Below are 19,225 nucleotides of genomic sequence, written 5' to 3' on the forward strand. Positions count from 1 at the left end.
TTCTGTTCCTGTGTTAGTTTGCTGAGAATGATGGTTTCCAGCTTCATCCATGTCCCTGCAAAGGACATGAAGTCATTCTTTTTTTATGGCTGCATAGTATTCCATGGTGTATATGTGCCACATTTTCTTTATCCAGTCTGTCATTCATGGACATTTCAGTTGGTTCCAAGTCTTTGCTATTGTAAATAGCGCTGCAATAAACATATGTGTGCATGTATCTTTATAGTAGAATTATCTATAATCCTTTGGGTATATACCCAGTAATGGGATTACTTGGTCAAATGGTATTTCTGGTTCCAGATCCCTGAGTAATCACTACACTGTCTTCCACAATGGTTGAACTAATTTACACTCCCATCCCAGCACTTTGGGAGGCCGAGACGGGCGGATCACGAGGTCAGGAGTTCGAGACCATCCTGGCTAACACGGTGAAACCCCGTCTCTACTAAAAAATACAAAAAAAAACTAGCCGGGCGAGGTGGCGGCGCCTGTAGTCCCGGCTACTCGGGAGGCTGAGGCAGGAGAATGGCGTAAAAACCCGGGAGGCGGAGCTTGCAGTGAGCTGAGATCCGGCCACTGCACTCCAGCCTGGGCGATACAGCGAGACTCCGTCTCAAAAAAAAAAAAAAAAAAAAAATATTTCTTAATGTAAAAATTATATAACTTTTATAATCTCAATAATTTTCATAATTTCAATAATTAGGAAAATACAAATTAAAATGTCAAATGTCAAATGCAAGGATGTGGAGCAACAGGAATTCACATTCATTGCTGGTAGAAATACCAAATTATATAGCCACTTTGAAAAAGGTTTGACATTTTCTTCTAGAATTAAACATAGCCTTACCATATCATCGAGCAGTCAGGTGCTTTAGTATTTACCCAAATTAGTATATTCACACAAAAACCTCAATATAGATAGGTGTTTATAGCAGCTTTATTCAGAATCGGTAAAACTTGGAAGCAACCAAGATATCCTTCAGTAGATAAATAAGTAATAAACTGGATCACATCCAGAGAATGGAATATTACTCAGTGCTAAATGAGCTATCAAGCTGAGGAATGAAGGAAATTTACCTAACTATTACTAAGCAAAATAAGCCAATATGAAAAGGCGACATACCCTATGATTCTGACAATATGACGTTCTGGAAAAAAGCAAAACTATGGAGATAGTAAAAACATTAGTGTTTGCCATTGTTTAGGGGAGAGGGTAGGATGAATAGATGGAGGGTTTTTAGAGCAGTGAAACTAGTTTACATGATACTATAATTGCTGATCTAAGTGGTGACAGTAATAGAGTGTCAGATTTGGGGTTGCTGAGAACAAAAAGATACACCAGTGTCCAACAAGCATGTGAAAAGATGCTCAACACGACCAATTAAGGAAAATGGAAATCAAAACCACAGTGAGACATCACCTCATAGCCATTAGGATGGTCACTATCCAAATAATAAAAATTGGCATTCGTGAGAATATAGAGAAATCAAAATTCTTGTGCATTCTCGGTGGGACTGTAAAGTGGTTTAGCCATTATGGAAAGCAGTATGACCATTCCTCAAAAAATTAAAAATAGAATTATCCTGTGATGTAGCAATCCTACTTTCAGATATATATCCAAAAAATTTAAAGCAGAATCTTGGGATTTTTGCTTCCCCTTATTTGTTGACACATTATTCACAATAGCTGAGAAGTAGAATAACCCAAATGTCTATTAACAGATGATTGGATAAAGAAAATGTGGTATATACATACAACGGAATATTATGCAGTCTTAAGGGGGAAGGAAATCCCATCACATACTACCACATAGATGCTGTGGACTGAATGTATTTTCCCAAAATTTATATGTTGAAATTCCAGCCCCCAGCGTGATGGTGTTTGTATGTGGGATAATTAGGTCAGGAGAGTAAAGCTTTCATGGGTGGAATCAATGCCTTTATAAAAAGACAGGAGAGAGCTTGCTTTTTCTCTCCCTATTCTCTACCATGTGAGGATACAAGGAGAAAATGGCCAACTGCAAACCAGGAAGTGGGCCCTCAGCTGATATCACATCTGCTGGCACCTTGAGCTTGCACTTCCCAACCTTCAGAACTAAGGTAAATAAATGGCTGTTTAAGACACTCACTGTGTGATAGTGTGTTACGGCAACCTGAACTGACTAGGACAATGGATTAACCTCAAGGACATCATGCTAAGCTAAGTAAGCCAGTCACAAAAGTACAACCATTGTAAGACTCAAGTCATATGAAGTATCTAAGGTAGTCAATATCCTAGAAACAAATGTAGAAAGGTGCTTACCGAGAGCTGGCAGGAGGAAGGAAGGAGAACAAGTGTTTAATGGATATAGAGTTTCCATTTTTTGAGATAAAAAAAAGCTCTAAAGATCTGTTGTACAACAATGTGAATAGCCTTAACTCTATTTACCACAATAAAAACAATTAGAAAACAAACATGAGAAAATACAAATTGGTACAAACTAGTATTTGGATAAGAGTCCCTCTGAAGGCATTAGTGAAGGAGTGGAAAGAGGAAGAATGAGGTCTGAGCTTTATAGGAACGTTTTCTTTCTTTCTATTCTTTCTTCCTCTTTTTGTTAGTATAAAGATCTGAGGCAATGCTGCAATAACAATTTATTTAGTGGAGTCATGTATCATATAATTTTCTTAATTTTTATGAATGTTTAAAATTATTCATAAAGGTATTTTTTAAAGAAAAGAAGAGGTAATTGAATATGAAGCAGTTCAGTTGATGTCGTCTTTGTCTCAAATGCAAAGTTATTGACGCTGAATTCACTGGGCTTCTATCCTACCCTGAAATGCTCTTCTCTTGAAGGAAGAGTAATAAAATCAGAAATCGGCCAGGAGCAATGGCTCACGCCTGTAATCTCAGTACTTTGGGAGGCCGAGGCGGACGGATCACGAGGTCAGGAGATCGAGACCATCCTGGCTAACACGGTGAAACCCAGTCTCTACTAAAAGTACAAAAAAATTAGCCAGGCCTTGTGGTGGGCACCTGTAGTCCCAGCTGCTTGGGAGGCTGGGGCAGGAGAATCGCTTGAACCTAGGAGGCGGAGGTTGCAGTGAGCTGAGATCTGCCACTGCACTCCAGCCTGTGTGACACAGCGAGACACTGTCTCAAAAATAAATAAATAAATAAATAAAAATAATAAATAAATAAAATCAAAAATCAGTAAATCCTAGGTATTTGTGACTAGAAGTGCATTATCGAGCAAGTTTAAAGTAGTACAGTCAGTGAAGAACATCATATATGTGTTTCCATTTAGCTGTTTATTGAAGTTTCTATGTATTAAGGCAAGATGATTAATTGTAAATCTCTATTTTGAAGAATAGGAAAACATGTGTGATCCACTGTTTTTTAAGACTTTTATTGGTCTAGTAATGTGTATTTACCCTGAGCTTGGAACACAAATTTACCCATTCTCTCTTGAAATTAACACATGTCAAAATGGCTGCCTAAATTAGAGCATAGAACGCATTTCTCAGTGCAAATGACAGTCATCTCTGTGGAATTACAATCTTTGTCTTCAACTAAAACCTTATTATCTAAATATGGAACAAACCAGCTTGGATGAGCATGTGCTAAAGTGAAAGAACATGACATCCTGCTTTAGTTAAAGGCAAACACTCATTGAAACTTTGACAAAATACATCACTTTCCAGATGACATTTTTGATATAGGACATACAAATAAAACGTTTACATGCATCTTCTAATGCATTTTAGTTATATATATTTTCAGTAAAATTATGTAAGTGAATTATGCTCTGAAATGTCACAACAAATTTAGCAATCAAATTAGAAGATTATTTTTAAGACCTTGTATTTGAACATTTTGAAAGGATGATTTTCAAAGAAATTTGTTCAGTATATTCCACTGAGACATATAAAATATCCATCAGCCTGGCCATTGAATGTTTTGCAGTTCTCAGCAAATTCCCTCAGAAGTAATTTTTATAATCTTATTTTAGATTTATTTGAAAATAATTTTTCAACAAGGTTAGTGAAGTTTTCTTTCTCTGATTCAAACTCTGTTCTTCAACATCTTCAAAATCATCAGCATAGGATATATACCTAATGTAAATGATGAGTTAATGGGTGCAGCATACCAACATGGCACATGTATACATATGTAACAAACCTACATGTTGTGCACATGTACCCTAGAACTTAAAGTATAATAGTAAAAAAAAAATCATCAGTATTCAAAAATGATAAAATGATTCTCTTTTAAATTTTTTTTTCAAATTTTATAATGTTGGATGCATCAGATTTCTGTGGAAGGTAATAACTTTCACCTCTAATTGGGTTCTTATTTTTGTTCAATGACTTAGACGTGAGTATATCAAACTGGATGTGGGATAAATTTTCCAACCTGTTAGGATCTGCTTTTTTTGTGTTGTCATTGGCTAGGATAGAAAATATTTATTTTTACATTTATTTTACTTTTTTAAAAAAATTTTTAATTTTTAGTTTGGCATGGGGGTGGGGAGGCGGGATCTTACTCTGTCACCCAGACCAGAGTGCAGTAGTGTGATCTCGGCTCACTGCAGCCTCAACCTCCCCAACTCAAGTGATTTTCCCACCTCAGCCTCTCGCATAGTTGGAACTACAGGTGTGGACCACCATGTCCAGCTGATTTTTGTAGTTTTCATTTTTGTAGCGATGAGGTTTCACCACGTTGCCTATGCTAATCTCAAAATCCTGAGCTCGAGTGATCCACTTGCCGTGGCATCCCAAAGTGCTGGGATTACAGATGTGAGCCACCATATGTGGTGAGAAAATATTTCTTATTCCTAAAAACTGACTCCTTCTCTTCTGTATTTTATATATCTGATCTGGGGAATAGAATGTTGATTTACTTAACAATCCATTAATCATTTCAAACTCACCCCTATGGGATCAGAATACTATTTCCTTGGTCTTAGTCTCTCATGTACACTGAGCTCTATCTGGTAGCCTAACATTCCTGGTCTCTCTTCATCCTCTTATTCATTCCTTCCCAGAGGAAGGAAGAGCAACAATGGATTGGTGGGTTTTCAAGAAGAACCTGAGTATGCCTGCCTGGTCCCTCACCTCCTCTTTTCTTTTTAGTGTTTACTAGCTAAGGAAATAAGAAATCTGGTCACCTCTTCCTTGCTATAGTTTCACCCAGGGTAGCCTGTAAGGCATAGTTCTGTGTCTTATTTCTGGGTTTTGCATTTTAGAGGACCACTTAGCTACAGAAATAGGCGATTTTCTTCAGGATTAGCTATATCAATAAAAAGTTGATATTTTGTTCTATCTTCAATCTTAGTTCTTAATTGCCTCCACACTTGAGCTAAGAAATAAAGTACTAGTTACTGAATTTTCCCTGAATTCCCAACAGCATGTAAATCCCCAGCCCTCCAGATACTGGACGTTTAATATTGCTCAGATTTTTGCTCTTTTCTTTAAACTATCTCTGCTTTAGTTTATTAGTTGCCTGGATTAAAGAAAAAGGTTAACTATTACAACTATTTTTTTTCCCAATGTTAGAGCAACCTACAATTCATGCTTCACACTGCTGCCAAAAAGTGTATGTTGAAGTAGAAATTTTATATCTTGTTATTTCTCCTCATTTTTGTGTGTTTATTTCAGACTCCTAAGTTTATTTCACCTGGCTCTTTATGGTAACTGTCTACTCTCCCATTCCATATCTAATGAGTCAATCAGATGCATGCTTATCATATCACAAGATAATATATTAAACTCTCACAGTATTTAAAATAAAAAAACAGTTTAATATATTTCCTTGCATTCACACAAGTTTTTTCTCATTGCCCATAAAAACCTTGTATTATTTTTCACCTAGCAAGATGAGCTCATCAACCTTTGAAAGTCAGTTTAAGCATCAGCTTGCAAGGCATCTTATTTGACTCCCATTTGATATATGGTTTTCTTCTGTTTGCTTTCAATATACTGTGAAATCTTCCATTTGTTATTTTGTTCATTCATTCACTCTGGTTTTCATTGATCCATCCATCCATCCATCCATCCATCTGTTCAATTGTCCATGTTAGCATACCTATCATGTACCATGGTCTGTGAATTTTACTATGGATGCAGGGGTGAAAGATGCCATTCTTGCTTCCCTGGAGTTACATCTCTACCATAAATTTATCCCAAATGCCTATAATGAAAGATATATCTGACTGCCTTGTCTACTAGACTGTTAACTATTTAATGGCAGAGATGGCGTATTTGACTCGTGTTCTGTGCAGGAAATGTGTGAGGGGATAAGAAAAGGCACACACACAGTACCTTTAAGGGTAAACAAACTTTATCCCACATAAGTGGTAATGCAGATATAATAAGCAAATGATATAATAAGCAAATTGTAATTGGAAGGGGATAAGGGAAAAATATATGTATCAATTAAAAATATCAATTAAAAATCAATGAATACTCTTGTGAATCTCATGGAAACCAGAGAAGAGCATGAATAAGTGAACAAAATTATATATATACAAACACACACACACACACACACATATACATACATACATATACACTCACCAGACTATGGAGGATTCACCACCAAACTGGGAAGCAACAGCCTGGGCTCCAGAGTTGGACACTGCACTCACCAGACAGTGGAGGATTCACCACGAGGCTGGGAAGCAATGGCCTGGGCTCCAGAGTTGGCCACTCATCCATGCACAGACAAGGAGAGATCTCATGAAGCTTCGGCGCAGTCTGGGACCCTAGCTCTTTTTGTAATGAGCTGTTTGGCATGAGCTCCAGTCACAAGGGTCCTTCCTGATGGGGCCTAAGGAACACAAAAAGGTCGACTTGTTTTTGCTATTTTCTGTTGTTTTTCAATAACTAACATATAGGCATAGATTGACATAGAGATTTCTTCGAAACGACGCTGGATGAAAGCCTCAAGGGGCTCACACAACCCCTTCTGGGACTTGGTAATCATTCTTTGTGTCCATGTTCAGTTGAGTTCAGATTTAATATTTAACTTTTTCTCCACAGCTTGGATTCCCTGCATCTACCGTGTGTATGGCACAGACATGTTATCAATATACGTTTATTGAATAACTAATAGTCAACATCTATAAATGTCTTCCATCCTCAGTAATTTCAGAAATTGTAATATTGTACAAAACTTCTAGGTGAGGATTTGTGGTTTGACTCTTTCCTGAAGCCTTGCATTTTGAATATGTGAAAATACGTTAAACAAAGATGAGGAGACGTTAGATTTATTGTAGCAGTGGAAGAACAAAGGTTATTTACCTAGTAGATTAGAAAGTTATTTAGATCTTTACTCTGGTTCTTAATTCCAGAATCTGAAACTCCCTTGGTTTCTGCTGATTCTCTAAGCCCTGGCCTTGGGCCTCCCATGTATTTGTTGAGCTCTGAATAACTTTTCAGTAATTTCCATCTGTACCTTAATCATTTTTCATTAACAAAATTATTTAGTTATTTACTGTTACTAAATCAAGAACCTCAATTTTATTTTAGCAGAGTAGTCAATACTACCCACTGTTCTCTATGATATTAATTGTAAGGCATATTTAGAAAGCTTCATTGTGTAAAATCTAAAAGAAGTAGAAAACCTGCTAAATGATGCCTGTATATTTTTTCTTATCAAGGTAATTTGCCAGCAGACTTCCCAACTCCACCCGAAACCTCAGTTCCTGTAACATTACCTCCACACAACTGCACAGACAATGAATTTGTCTGCAGGTCTGATGGTCACTGCATTGAAAAAATGCAGAAATGTGATTTTAAATATGACTGCCCTGACAAATCAGATGAAGCATCCTGTGGTAGGTGGATTCTTAAAATTTGTTTATTGCTACAAAATAGATAAGAAAATACAAGTGTAATATCTAAATAGCACAGCCTAGTATCATAGTTAGATATTTTCAACTTGAGTTAGTGCAACTTCTAAATGTAACAGTTATTCATACAGAAAATTGTAATGGAAGAATCAGAATGCATTTTCTATCAGGCCCAGTAAGAGGTACGTGTCTTTAGATTAATGTTTTGGATTGAAAACTCATTTTCACAAACTTTACTTGACTCTGGGAGTAGCATTTAGTAGCTCTTTCCATCCATTCCCTTTGATCTGTACTCCTCACACTATAAAATAGGGAATGTTTAGGGAGGTAGCTTTATAGTACTGTCAGATTAATTCATTCAAATTTTGCTGTTGCCAAAATGCACATATAACATTAAGTACTATTAAAATATGCAGAATTAATGAGAAAACCTATCTTAATGCAGATGGGACCTCTGTCCCCTGTGTCCTAGTTTTTACCTGCCAATTCAGTGGCTTTTCCTAAATGGATCAAAGACAAACTATTTAATTTAAAAGTGGATTTGTAAGCCAAAGATACAGTCTTAGAGGAGAAAGATTAATCTGTGTCTGAATGAGCAAAGCATAAGATCAGAAGGAGTAAACACTTAGTAATATATTTCCCTTCCCTGTTCTTCATGGAGTAGCCTGCGAATTGGCTCTACCATCATATTTCTCAAGTGTCTTGATAATATTAAGGGCTCAGAACAGACAGATAACACAGAGAGAGTAGTGAAACCCTTATTTTATGTCAACCTTGTGAAGAAATTCTAGGACTTAAGAGATCCAATGAGGTTCATATTTATTCTTCTAACCCAGAAAAAAATATTCCTTAATGTACAAATACACCACCAATTAACTATCTAATCTAGACCAAAAAATCATAAAAGCAAAGCCGACTCACTTTGTGCAGAAGATGAGACAGTAATTAACTCAAGCTACCCAGGGATTTATGTCATGCACCACAGAGGAAAAATAATACAATGGAAAGTGTGGTGGTGGTCAGACTTCCTCATGGGAAGGCATTCAAATCCTCTTATGATCTTATATAAGTTGTAGTGTTTGTAAGAGTTTATACAAAACCTAATAAATTACACATAATGAGTATCTTTAGGGAATACTGAATTTCCTGTAAGTTCAACTTTGCCATTTTAGTAATGTCATTTATGATTAGAGGGGAAGTTTTGATAAATCCTTTAAATGTCTAAATAAATGCCTACTATTAAGTTATTTTAAATCAATGAGTTTTTATAATTTTGAACAACTATAAATGAATTATTACCATTTTATTTATGGATAAACTGAGATTTTGTCTCTTCCACCCTTTTGTAAGATAAAATATTATGACAAATCTGCTTGTAAACTGTGCAAGTTTTCAAATTGATTTTGAAAATTGTGATAAAAACACATAACATGGCCAGGTGCAATGGCTTATGCCTGTAATCACAGCTCTTTGGGAGACCAAGGTGGGCAGATCAGTTGAGCCCCGGAGTTCGAGACCAGCCTGGCCAACATGGCAAAACCCCATCTCTACAAAAAGAATACACAAATTAGCTGGGTGTGGTGGTATGTGCCTGTAATCCTAGCTACTTAAGAAGATCAGGTAGGAGAATTGCTTGAGCCTAGGATGGGGAGCCAAGATCGTGCCACTGCACTCTGGCCTGGGTGACAGAGTGAGACCATGTCTCAAAAAACAAAACAAAACAAAAACAAAAAACAAAAAACAAAAAAACATAACAAGAGATCTGCCCTCTTAACAAAATGTTAAGGGTACAATACATTATGGTTGACTCTCCTACAGTGTTGTACAGCAGATACCTAGAACCTATTCATCTTGCTTGACATGTTATATTTTCTAACGGTTCTTTTAAAAGCCTACAAATTATATCTTTTAAATGATATGAAGAACAGAGATATATTGGATCCTAAATCCCTTCACAAGATAAACAATTAATGTCAGAGATTAACTAATACACCTGAATGTCAACATTAAAAACACTTTTATAAATGTTTCCTTTTCAGATTTTACATTAACTCATATACCCAAATTTCTAAATGGTCATAGTGGTATGCTGGCCCTGTTAATGTCATTTAAAAGCTAGAGTGCACACCAGATTTTCTATAGTATACACAAGAACTTCATTGAATTGAATCTTTCTTTTTTATTCAGCAGCGGAAGATTTTAGACATATGAACACATTCAGAGAGAATTCAGATAACAGTTTTATGCATAACCTGTACATTTTAAAAAAAAACAGTGGGCCTGTAGTTTCCTGTGATATTAGAATAAAATTATTACAAGAATCTATAAAACTTTCTAAGAAACAGGTCCAATATGAAAGTTATTGGAAATCTCGTTGCTTAAACTGTAGTTGGGAATTTGCGATAACCCCTTCAGAGGCTGAGAAAAGGAGAACAGACTTGTCAGAAGTTGGAGATCAGGCAAGGAATGAAATTGGTTAATGAAACTGCTTAAATTGCTGCTGTAGAAGCTAATTGAAATCTCACCTCCTCATGAAACCGGATCATTAGTATATGTATTTTTTCTATATTTTATTCCCATACATATTTGACTAGAAAAAAACCTAGATTTCTTTGAAACTGTTCCAGTGATTTTACAAACCATTTGCCTAGTTATTTTAATAATGTTTAAAAGTTACATTATAATTAAAAACAAGAGTAAGAAAGTGCTGATTAAGATTGTACAGATTGAAATTGCCACTTATTAGCTCACCTTTTCTTTGTTCTACCCTGTCCAAGTTATGGAAGTTTGCAGCTTTGAGAAAAGAAGCCTGTGTAAATGGTATCAACCTATCCCAGTACATTTACTTCAAGATTCAAACACATTCAGATGGGGGCTTGGGAACGGGATTAGCATTCATCATGGGGAAGAAAACCACAGGCCATCGGTGGATCATACACAGTAAGTGACCGTGTACTTTGAACATGTCTCTTGGGAAATATTTATTAAGTGTCTCCCAAATTTCTGCCCCCACCACCTTATCCTAGGCCCATGTGATTGTAAAGACGAATGTTAAGTTGGAAAGAAGGCTGTGTGTTTTCTTTCATATAAAATGGAAAAAAATATATCAATTATAAAAGCAACGAATGCTCTCGTGAATCTCATAGAAACCCGAGAAGAGCATGAATAAGTGAACAAAATAATTTAATATTATCACTCTTTGAAAAGCCCTGTTAATATGTTGTTTTATAAATGATCTATGAATTTCTTCCCTCCCCAAATCTCTTTTCTCCTTCTCCCCTTTTCCATCTTTTCTGCCGCCACCTCCTCCCATTTCCTCTTCTTCAGCCTCCTTCCCCCCCCGACCTTCCCCTTTCTCTCTTTCTACTTTTTCTCTGATGCGTATTTGTTATACATGTATGAACACAGGTAAATGTGCGGATTTTCAACATAGATGAAAATATTTTTCTACTTTTCAGTAAGTCATGCCATTAAATATTCATCATTATTTGTATTTCACTGTAATGACTTTCAACAGTTTACTAATCTGTTCTCAACTAATGGATTTCCTAGTTATTTTCATATTATCTCAATATTATAAAGTTGCTTCAAAGAAGAAATAGAACGCCTAGTGTGTGAGAACGCTGCTGTAGGCACTAGAAATAAAGGAGTGACTGAAACAGATGGTCTTTGGCTCTCATTAGGGAGATAGGCAGTAAGTCAATAAATAGAAAGCGTTGCAGATGCTGTTAACTGCTACACAGCAGAATGGAAACAAGGAAAGGGTTTGTTAGTGATGGAGCATTAGTGATGGAGCATTTCTTTCTGAATGGAACCCAGAGGGAAAGGCCCATGCAGGAAGACCAGCGTGGCTGGGGTGGGATAAGAAGAGCAAACTACACAACAAATGTATATTTTTTTCTTTATTGTATTGACTATTAAGGCTTTCGTCCATTTTGAACTTTTTTCACTTTTGTGAAATGCGTGAATATTTTCTAGTGTTGTAAGCATGTTTGTATTTTACGTACCAACTTTTTCTATTTACCACTTTCATCTTTATGTATCACATGTAACAAATTTTTATCACAGTGACTGCATGTGTCTAGTCTAAAAGTGTCAAAGAGAATTGACAGTCTTATAATGACAAACAGCTGACATTCCTTCAGTAACATCAATCCAATTCCCTGGAGATACCCTATTACGTCCAAGATCATTCCTCTATACTTTCTTACTTTTATTAGGGACTGGTTATAGGTGCTAGTCCATATTTATAAAAGAATATATAGTCATTTCTTGATTCAAAAATTTTGGCTTCCTCTATTGACATCCTATTATGAGGAATGGAACCTCTATTCCTTTCCCCAAATCCTATTTCTCTCCCTCCCATCATTCCGACTGTGTATACTTATACACAGTTCTGTTTAAGTTTTTAGCTTAGCAGTATTCTGACTCTCTTGAAATTTCTGAGCTGGATATTGCATGATGATTATTTCTTTTGTTAGTATTTTATGTGAAAATTAATAGTTTCCTTACCTTTTATTTTCCATAGATGTTTTATGAACTTAATGTGCTTTTCCTCAATATCAGTTGCAATATCAATTTGCATTCTCCCGAACCAAGTAGGGAAAATGATTGATATTTAGTAATGGTGCTGGGATATTTGATTTTTCATATAAAAATTACATATATAAATTTAAAAACTATACTATGTGGTTTTGTGTAACTATACTGTATGATGTTGAGGTGAAGACAAATCGCCTAGCAATGCATTTCTCAGAACTTATTCCCGTTGTTAATTGACACATGACTATATGCAGTTATATAGTTGTTCAGCCTGTTTTTTATTAGGACTTGTTTATAGGGAGCAGAATCTAACACGTAGGTGGAAGTATTAATTTTACCTTGGAAGAAGGATATTCCTTGCTGTATAACAAGCAGGGAGAAAGAATGTATTGCTACCGACTCAGATGAATTTATGAATTTAAAAAAATTAGGCAACGTGACATACAAAGTAATTTAATGGATTTTTTCAAGTATCTATTTTTCACGTACTTGTCTTCTGTTTTTTAGTTTTCATTATTAATTTCTTTTTGGAGGAGTCTCACTCTGCCACACAGGCTGGAGTGCAGTGGCTCAATCTCAGCTCACTGAAACCTCTAGTTTTAATTTTTGTGGGTACACGATAGATATATATATTTATGGATTGCATAAGGTGTTTTGATACAGGCAAGCAATGTATAATAATCACATCATGAATGGGGTACCCATACCCTCAAGCATTTATCATTTGAGTTACAAACTGTCCAGTTACTCTCTTTATTTTAAAGTGTACCATTATTATTGATAATAATAACCCTGTTGTGCTATCAGATAGGTCCTATTCATTCTTTCTGTTTTTTGTACCCATTAATCATACCTACCTCCCTCTACCAGCCTCCACTACCCTTCCCAGCACAAGTATTCATCCTTCTCTGGCTTCTTTTTCACATGTCATTTTCTTTACCTTTTCTTTACATTTTTCCTTGTTCATTTGCTCCTCACATTTACATGGTAATAATTATTTTAAGTAGGGATTTTGTGACCTCATTTTGTTCCTTGTTATCATTTATTTTGATATCTTCTCTTTTTCTGAGGTTCGGTAACTAGTATATTTCCCGTTTTGTAGTCCACAATTCTATTGTGTGCCCAAGTCCTGCGAGATCTCCTCCTTCCTCCTCTCATTCTGATAATTCCAGGGAAATGTTATTGCAGATGCTCTTATATAAATAATCTTTTCAAAATCTTTATGCCCTTTACATCCCTCTCCACAGTTAAAACTTCACAACCCCCAAATTCTGTAGCTGCTGCTTCAAAGAAAACCAGTGGTGTCTCTGCTGCTCTGTCTGGACCTCCTTCTGCAGGTGGGCCTTATACCCAAGAGATTCACAACATCTTCAGCATCTAATTATTTTCTTTAGGCTGATTTCCCCTCTCCCTGCTTTTGAAGCTCTCTTTTGTCACTGCTTTTGTTCTATTAAGACGGCTTCGGTTTTTTATTTAATATTTTTTTAATTTTTAATTTTTTTATTAAAAAATGTTTTTCTTTAATATTTTTTCCTTGGACTGCTTCTGACTCACACACACACACACGAAAAAGCAAAGGGCACTTACAGAATGTTTTTGTGGCTTATATCAGTAAATGATATCTTATGAATAATCTGTAAGTACTTTAAGAAAAGGTGGACTAGAATTTCACGTGTAAGTGGTAAAGGTAGAAGTAGCAATGTGTCAAAGTATTATAAGGCAGTAATTTGTATTTCCTCTCACCCTACCACTTTCAATAGACTGAAAATTTCCTGAGGAATCCCAGGAGCTGTGATTTCCCAATTTGTTGTATTATTTTCAGGTGTCTGGTGCATAATAGGTCTCAATAATTATTTGTTGAATGAATTAGTTGCTAATTAGTATCAATATATTTGTGTTTTATAATTATAGGCTACAGAACACAAAATTAAATTTTAAATAGGAATGCTTAATAGTCCGATAATATTTAACATAGGTGCTCTACATGACAATAAATTGTGGAGAAGGGAATGGCACCTAACCTTACATCCCCTCTCCTTTTCTTCTTTTCTCTCTAGGCTCACTCCTCAGCCAAGGAAGGCTTGATATTTTTTCTTTTCTTAAAAAATAATTCTTGTGCGTCAGATAGCCTACTCTATAGCTGATAGTAAGATTCTAAGCTCAGTTTTCCAAATTTTGTTTTTTGTGTTTGAAGGAAAAGTTTTCTAATTTTAAAATGGCTTTTCTCTCTCAGGCATCTTGCTATAGAAATTTAAAGCCGGGTTTTTAAGGATGTTGTTTTGGAAATAGTTCTCAAGATTAGTTTTAAAAATTGAAAGGATTTCTCTCAATTCTTTCTTGTCTCTTTCTCTAATTCCAGCTCTCTTGTAGAAAAAGATTGCTTCTGGCTCAGTAAAGTAAGGATTATTTATGAGCAAGTATAAGAGAAAAAAAAAACAATAATATATTTCAAAATATTCTCTCACTTTATACACTTAATGAAACAATAAAAAAGTCTAGAAAAGCCACAGTAGGGTAGGAATATGTAGGGAAGTTTTCATTGTGTAGTTGAGTCTTAGGCAAGGTCTTAAAATGCACATTTTTATCATGAAATGACACAACTACCTGATATTCTACTTTTTTTTTTTTTTTTTTTTTTTTGCATCCACAATTTAATGGACTATCCTTGGCACATCTGAAGTGAACTCTGTAATATGAAGTTAAGATTGCATCTTTATTTTTTATGTTTGTGGGAGAGTAACACAATTCCATGCAGCGAATTTATTAATTTTTACATGAATTAGAAAAAGGCATCTCTTCTTGTAGACGGAGGCATTTTCAGCACAGAGTTCGGGGGTGGATTCTCCCTTTGTCGTGATCAGCAGGGCTCAACTGAGGTTACCTGGTATGATTTTTCTAGGGTTATAATCAAGGTATATGGATTGCTCTCAACTATAATGCAATGGAAAGATAAAGTAAAAATCATTCAATGTCAATATCATCAGTTGCAATTTATGGTGTTTTTTTGTTTTTTGTTTTTTGTTTTGAGATTGGGGTTGAATAAGATTTCCATTTCCTTTAAATTATGTAGGGAAAGAGAATAGTAGAAAAGTATTTTTCCTAGTATTTTGAGAAAAGAACTATAATCTAGTATTAAATAAAATGAGTTTGTACCCATTCATGCTCCAACAACTACTAAGGCAGTTGGCAAAATCATGAGTCCTACTCAACTGAGAAATTTTTTAAAAAGTTATTATTTGTTTATCATTGAATCAAGATACTTGGACCATCTAGAACCTGAGCCGTATAATTCACATTTAAATATGCTTAAATGGCTGTATGTTTGCAGGTCTCATGTAATGGTTCCTCTCAGTTTGCGATTTTTATATGATCTCAGAATCCTGTACTCTGACCTACACAATTAGTTTATTTGGTCAAGTCTCTTAGCACGGGCAGTGTTTCTGTAGTATGTAAACTGGCTCATAGCCAAGCACCGTAAATTTTATGATCCTTTTTATCTCATAAGAAAAGCCTTTATTTGATCCAATTTATTCATTTTTATTGCTGGAAGCTAGAGAGCAAAGTTTTAAGTTCTTGGTCCTCAAATACATTTTATTTTACTAAATGCCAATCTGTTGGTTAAATAATGTTTAATATTAAGACATTTTTTGGACTACAAAATTATCCCCTCAAGCAAAATAAAGTTCCTCACACTTCATTCATGTGACATGATGTCTAGTAGAATATCTACGTGTATTCTAAGTCATTGGTTTCTAACTATGCTCGTAGAACCCTTGGCGGAAATTCTCAAAATGGAGATTAAGGACCAATGAAAATTTATATATAAATTTGCTTATACATTTTTAAATGCAGATTGTAAAATCTTGGATTAAAATCTCTGGGAATGAGGCCAGGTGCAGTCACTTGCACCTATAATCCCATTGAATGGGGAAAAGTGGTTGGATCACTTGAGCCCAGGAAATTGAGGTTGTAGTACACTACGATCATTGCCATTGCACTCCAGCCTGGGTGACAGAATGACACTTTATCTCTAAAAAGAAAAAAAAAATCATGAAATAGAGTTGGGAATTTGTATTTTTGGTATAATTCCTGGATGATTCTAGAATCTCATTGTTAGGAGCTTTCAAGGCAAGAAGTGGGGAAGGTATTGCTAAAAGAGAGAGGGTGGCTTTCTCACCTAATTCCAATTTTGATCAGAGAAGATTCATTTTTCTCTAAATCTAATAACTAATTTAAAAAAGTTTCAGAAGAAAGAAAAATTGCTCTAAGGTCCTTCCATTAAAGAACATAAAATAAAATTTTTGGGCTGGGTGCAGTGATTTACATCTGTAATCCCAACACTTTGAGAGACTGAGGCAGGTGGACCACTTGACCTCAGGAGTTCAAGACCAGCCTGGTCAACTTGGTGAAACCCCATCTCTATTAAAAATGCAAAAAATTATACTCAGACATGGTGGTGCGGGCCTGTAATTCCAGTTACTCAGGAGGCTGAGTCAGGAGAATAGCTACAACCCGGAAAGCGGGGTTTGCAGTAAGCTAAGATGGTGCCACTGCATTCCAGTCTGGGTGACAGAGCGAGACCCTGTCTCAAAAAAAAAAAAAAAAAAAACAAATTTGTGTGTCCTAGGGGAACTATTATAACTGTAAAATAGTTTTGAGGGAAAACTCTACCCTGAGTCATTCTAAAAAGCATCCTTTCAAGGCACCCTTTGACTTGCTTCATTTATTGTACAATACACAATGTTTTTTTCTCAATCATTTTTGCATAAGTGATTTCTTCTCTGTCTAATCAAAATTACCTTTGTCTTTCTGTTGGATCAAAACAAAAACACACATACCAATCTCATGATTAACCAATCTCATGATTATCTGGAGGTGATGGATATTTTAAAATGTTGTGGATTTGCTTAAAATATTAGGACTTGGCTTACAGGTGGTTGAGAAACTATTTGTTTGAATATGCAATATCTTGAAAAGTAGAAGTACCCAAATTTTTTAAAAAATAACACTGATTATTATCTTTCAGTTGGAAATGAGTTATGGTCCCCACTGCTGCTCATGCACCTACATTCCTATCTGTATTATACATTTGTGCAGACTTGACATCATGACAAACTAAAAGCCATACAAATAATGCAAACTATGTCCATGTGACATTAACTCTGTGTATCCTTCTATATCTAGGGCTGGATATGAATGTGGATAAAAACGTCAGTAAAGAGAAAAATATTACATTTTTTTCCATAACAATAATAATTTTCAAAGCTTTAGTCCCTTAGACAGTAAATACCAGAATTATTGCCTTCTCTCATAAGAAGATAAGCCAATATTTTATAGGCCAGTTTAGAAGCCATAACATTCTCCCAGCATAATTTCTAACAGATCAAGATTTTTAAATCTAAAATAATGGTTAAATACCAGTCATTAGAAACAGTTTTACTGCAATAAAAAGCAAGTGGTGAAAACAGCTGAAATTTAACTGTAGTCACTTTTTTTTTTTTTTTTTTTTTTTGCCAAGACAACAAGTACAAATATGTAGTTATTTTCTTTTAACTGTTTTGATGCTTGTTGTCAACTAGTATTCTGGCAGTATTGCCATAGGACTGACTATAAAACGTAATTATCCCTCTAAACACACAAAACAATGCCCTTATTTTAGATTGTCCTTGAGTTAAGGACCTATTATTTGCATTTTCATATATATCAGTAATTTCTGGTGCGTAAGTAAATTTAATCACTTTAATTTTGATTTTATTCAAAGGTATTTTAGCTGGATGATTTTTTAAAATTAACTAGAAAAGAACGAGATCATATCTTTTGTGGAAATATGGATGGAACTGAAGGCCATCATATTTAGCAAACTATAATGCAGTGGGAGCTAAATGAAAAGAACTCTTAGACACAAAGAGGGGAACAACAGACACTGTGACCTATTTGAGTGTGGAGGGTGGGAGGAGGAAGAGAACCAGAAAAAATAACTTGGGTACCAGGGTTATTACCTGGGTGATGAAATAATCTGTATAACAAATCCCTGTGACGTGAGTTTTACCTGTATGACAAACCCATGCATGTACCCCTGAACCTAAATGTTTAAATAAAAAAAAATTAAATGCAGTCGCTTGAAATACATGGGCTTTAAGAAAAATTTGTGCTGAAAATGTACAAACCATATCTAAAATGACAGAGAGAGAGAGTGGTTAGGTAGCATACTTACTATACAAGGTAAACTTTTAAGAAGATAGTCGTAAAAAGGTCTATAAAATTATGTTACCAATGATCATAACATTTTTGACTAATAAAATAACTTTCATATCACAGTTACAATTGCATTCAAAAATTAAAAATTCATTTTCATTGTATAATCTTTAAATATGCTTTTCCTTTAGCCATGTTAAAATGAAATAATTATACTTGCATTCCAACTCCTGTAAAGAATTGTTATAATTGCCCAAAAGATTGTAGGAAAAACATGTTTCCTATACTAAGTAAATGCAAATTAGACTCGATTTCCTATAGTGAGACAAGAACTTGAAAAAATGAATATGCCATATGAAATATGAATTATTTTTAGGACATTTGTATGATCTTTTGACATAATGATTTATGCAGATACATCAGTTACTCAAATCAAACATCTTTATTGCCTAAAAGATTCATAGATTGTATCGAGTAGGCATACCATTTATCCTTAACATTAGGCATGTATTTCCTGAGCCCCTACTCTGTGAGAACAGAAAACTTTAGGCATGGAACCAGACATATATAAGTAGATGTGTAAAACCCAGTAGAAAGTGTTACTTACTGAAAGGGTGGTCCACTTAGATAACGACCTGTCAGGTTGATGTTCTT

The 19,225-nt window shown here is 35.1% G+C and overlaps 1 protein-coding gene across 1 annotated transcript in view; it reads left to right on the forward strand.

The window, feature by feature from the left end:
* Positions 1-19,225, forward strand: part of MALRD1 (MAM and LDL receptor class A domain containing 1) — a 687,535-nt gene that overhangs the window by 224,057 nt on the left and 444,253 nt on the right. Inside the window, exons 20-21 of the mRNA XM_008002435.3 lie at positions 7,643-7,819; positions 10,612-10,774. Of these exons, the coding sequence (XP_008000626.3) occupies positions 7,643-7,819; positions 10,612-10,774 (340 nt within the window). The remainder of the gene's footprint in view (positions 1-7,642; positions 7,820-10,611; positions 10,775-19,225) is intronic.

This window comes from Chlorocebus sabaeus, chromosome 9 (assembly GCF_047675955.1).
Source record: "Chlorocebus sabaeus isolate Y175 chromosome 9, mChlSab1.0.hap1, whole genome shotgun sequence".
In the NCBI taxonomy this organism is placed as follows: domain Eukaryota; kingdom Metazoa; phylum Chordata; class Mammalia; order Primates; family Cercopithecidae; genus Chlorocebus; species Chlorocebus sabaeus.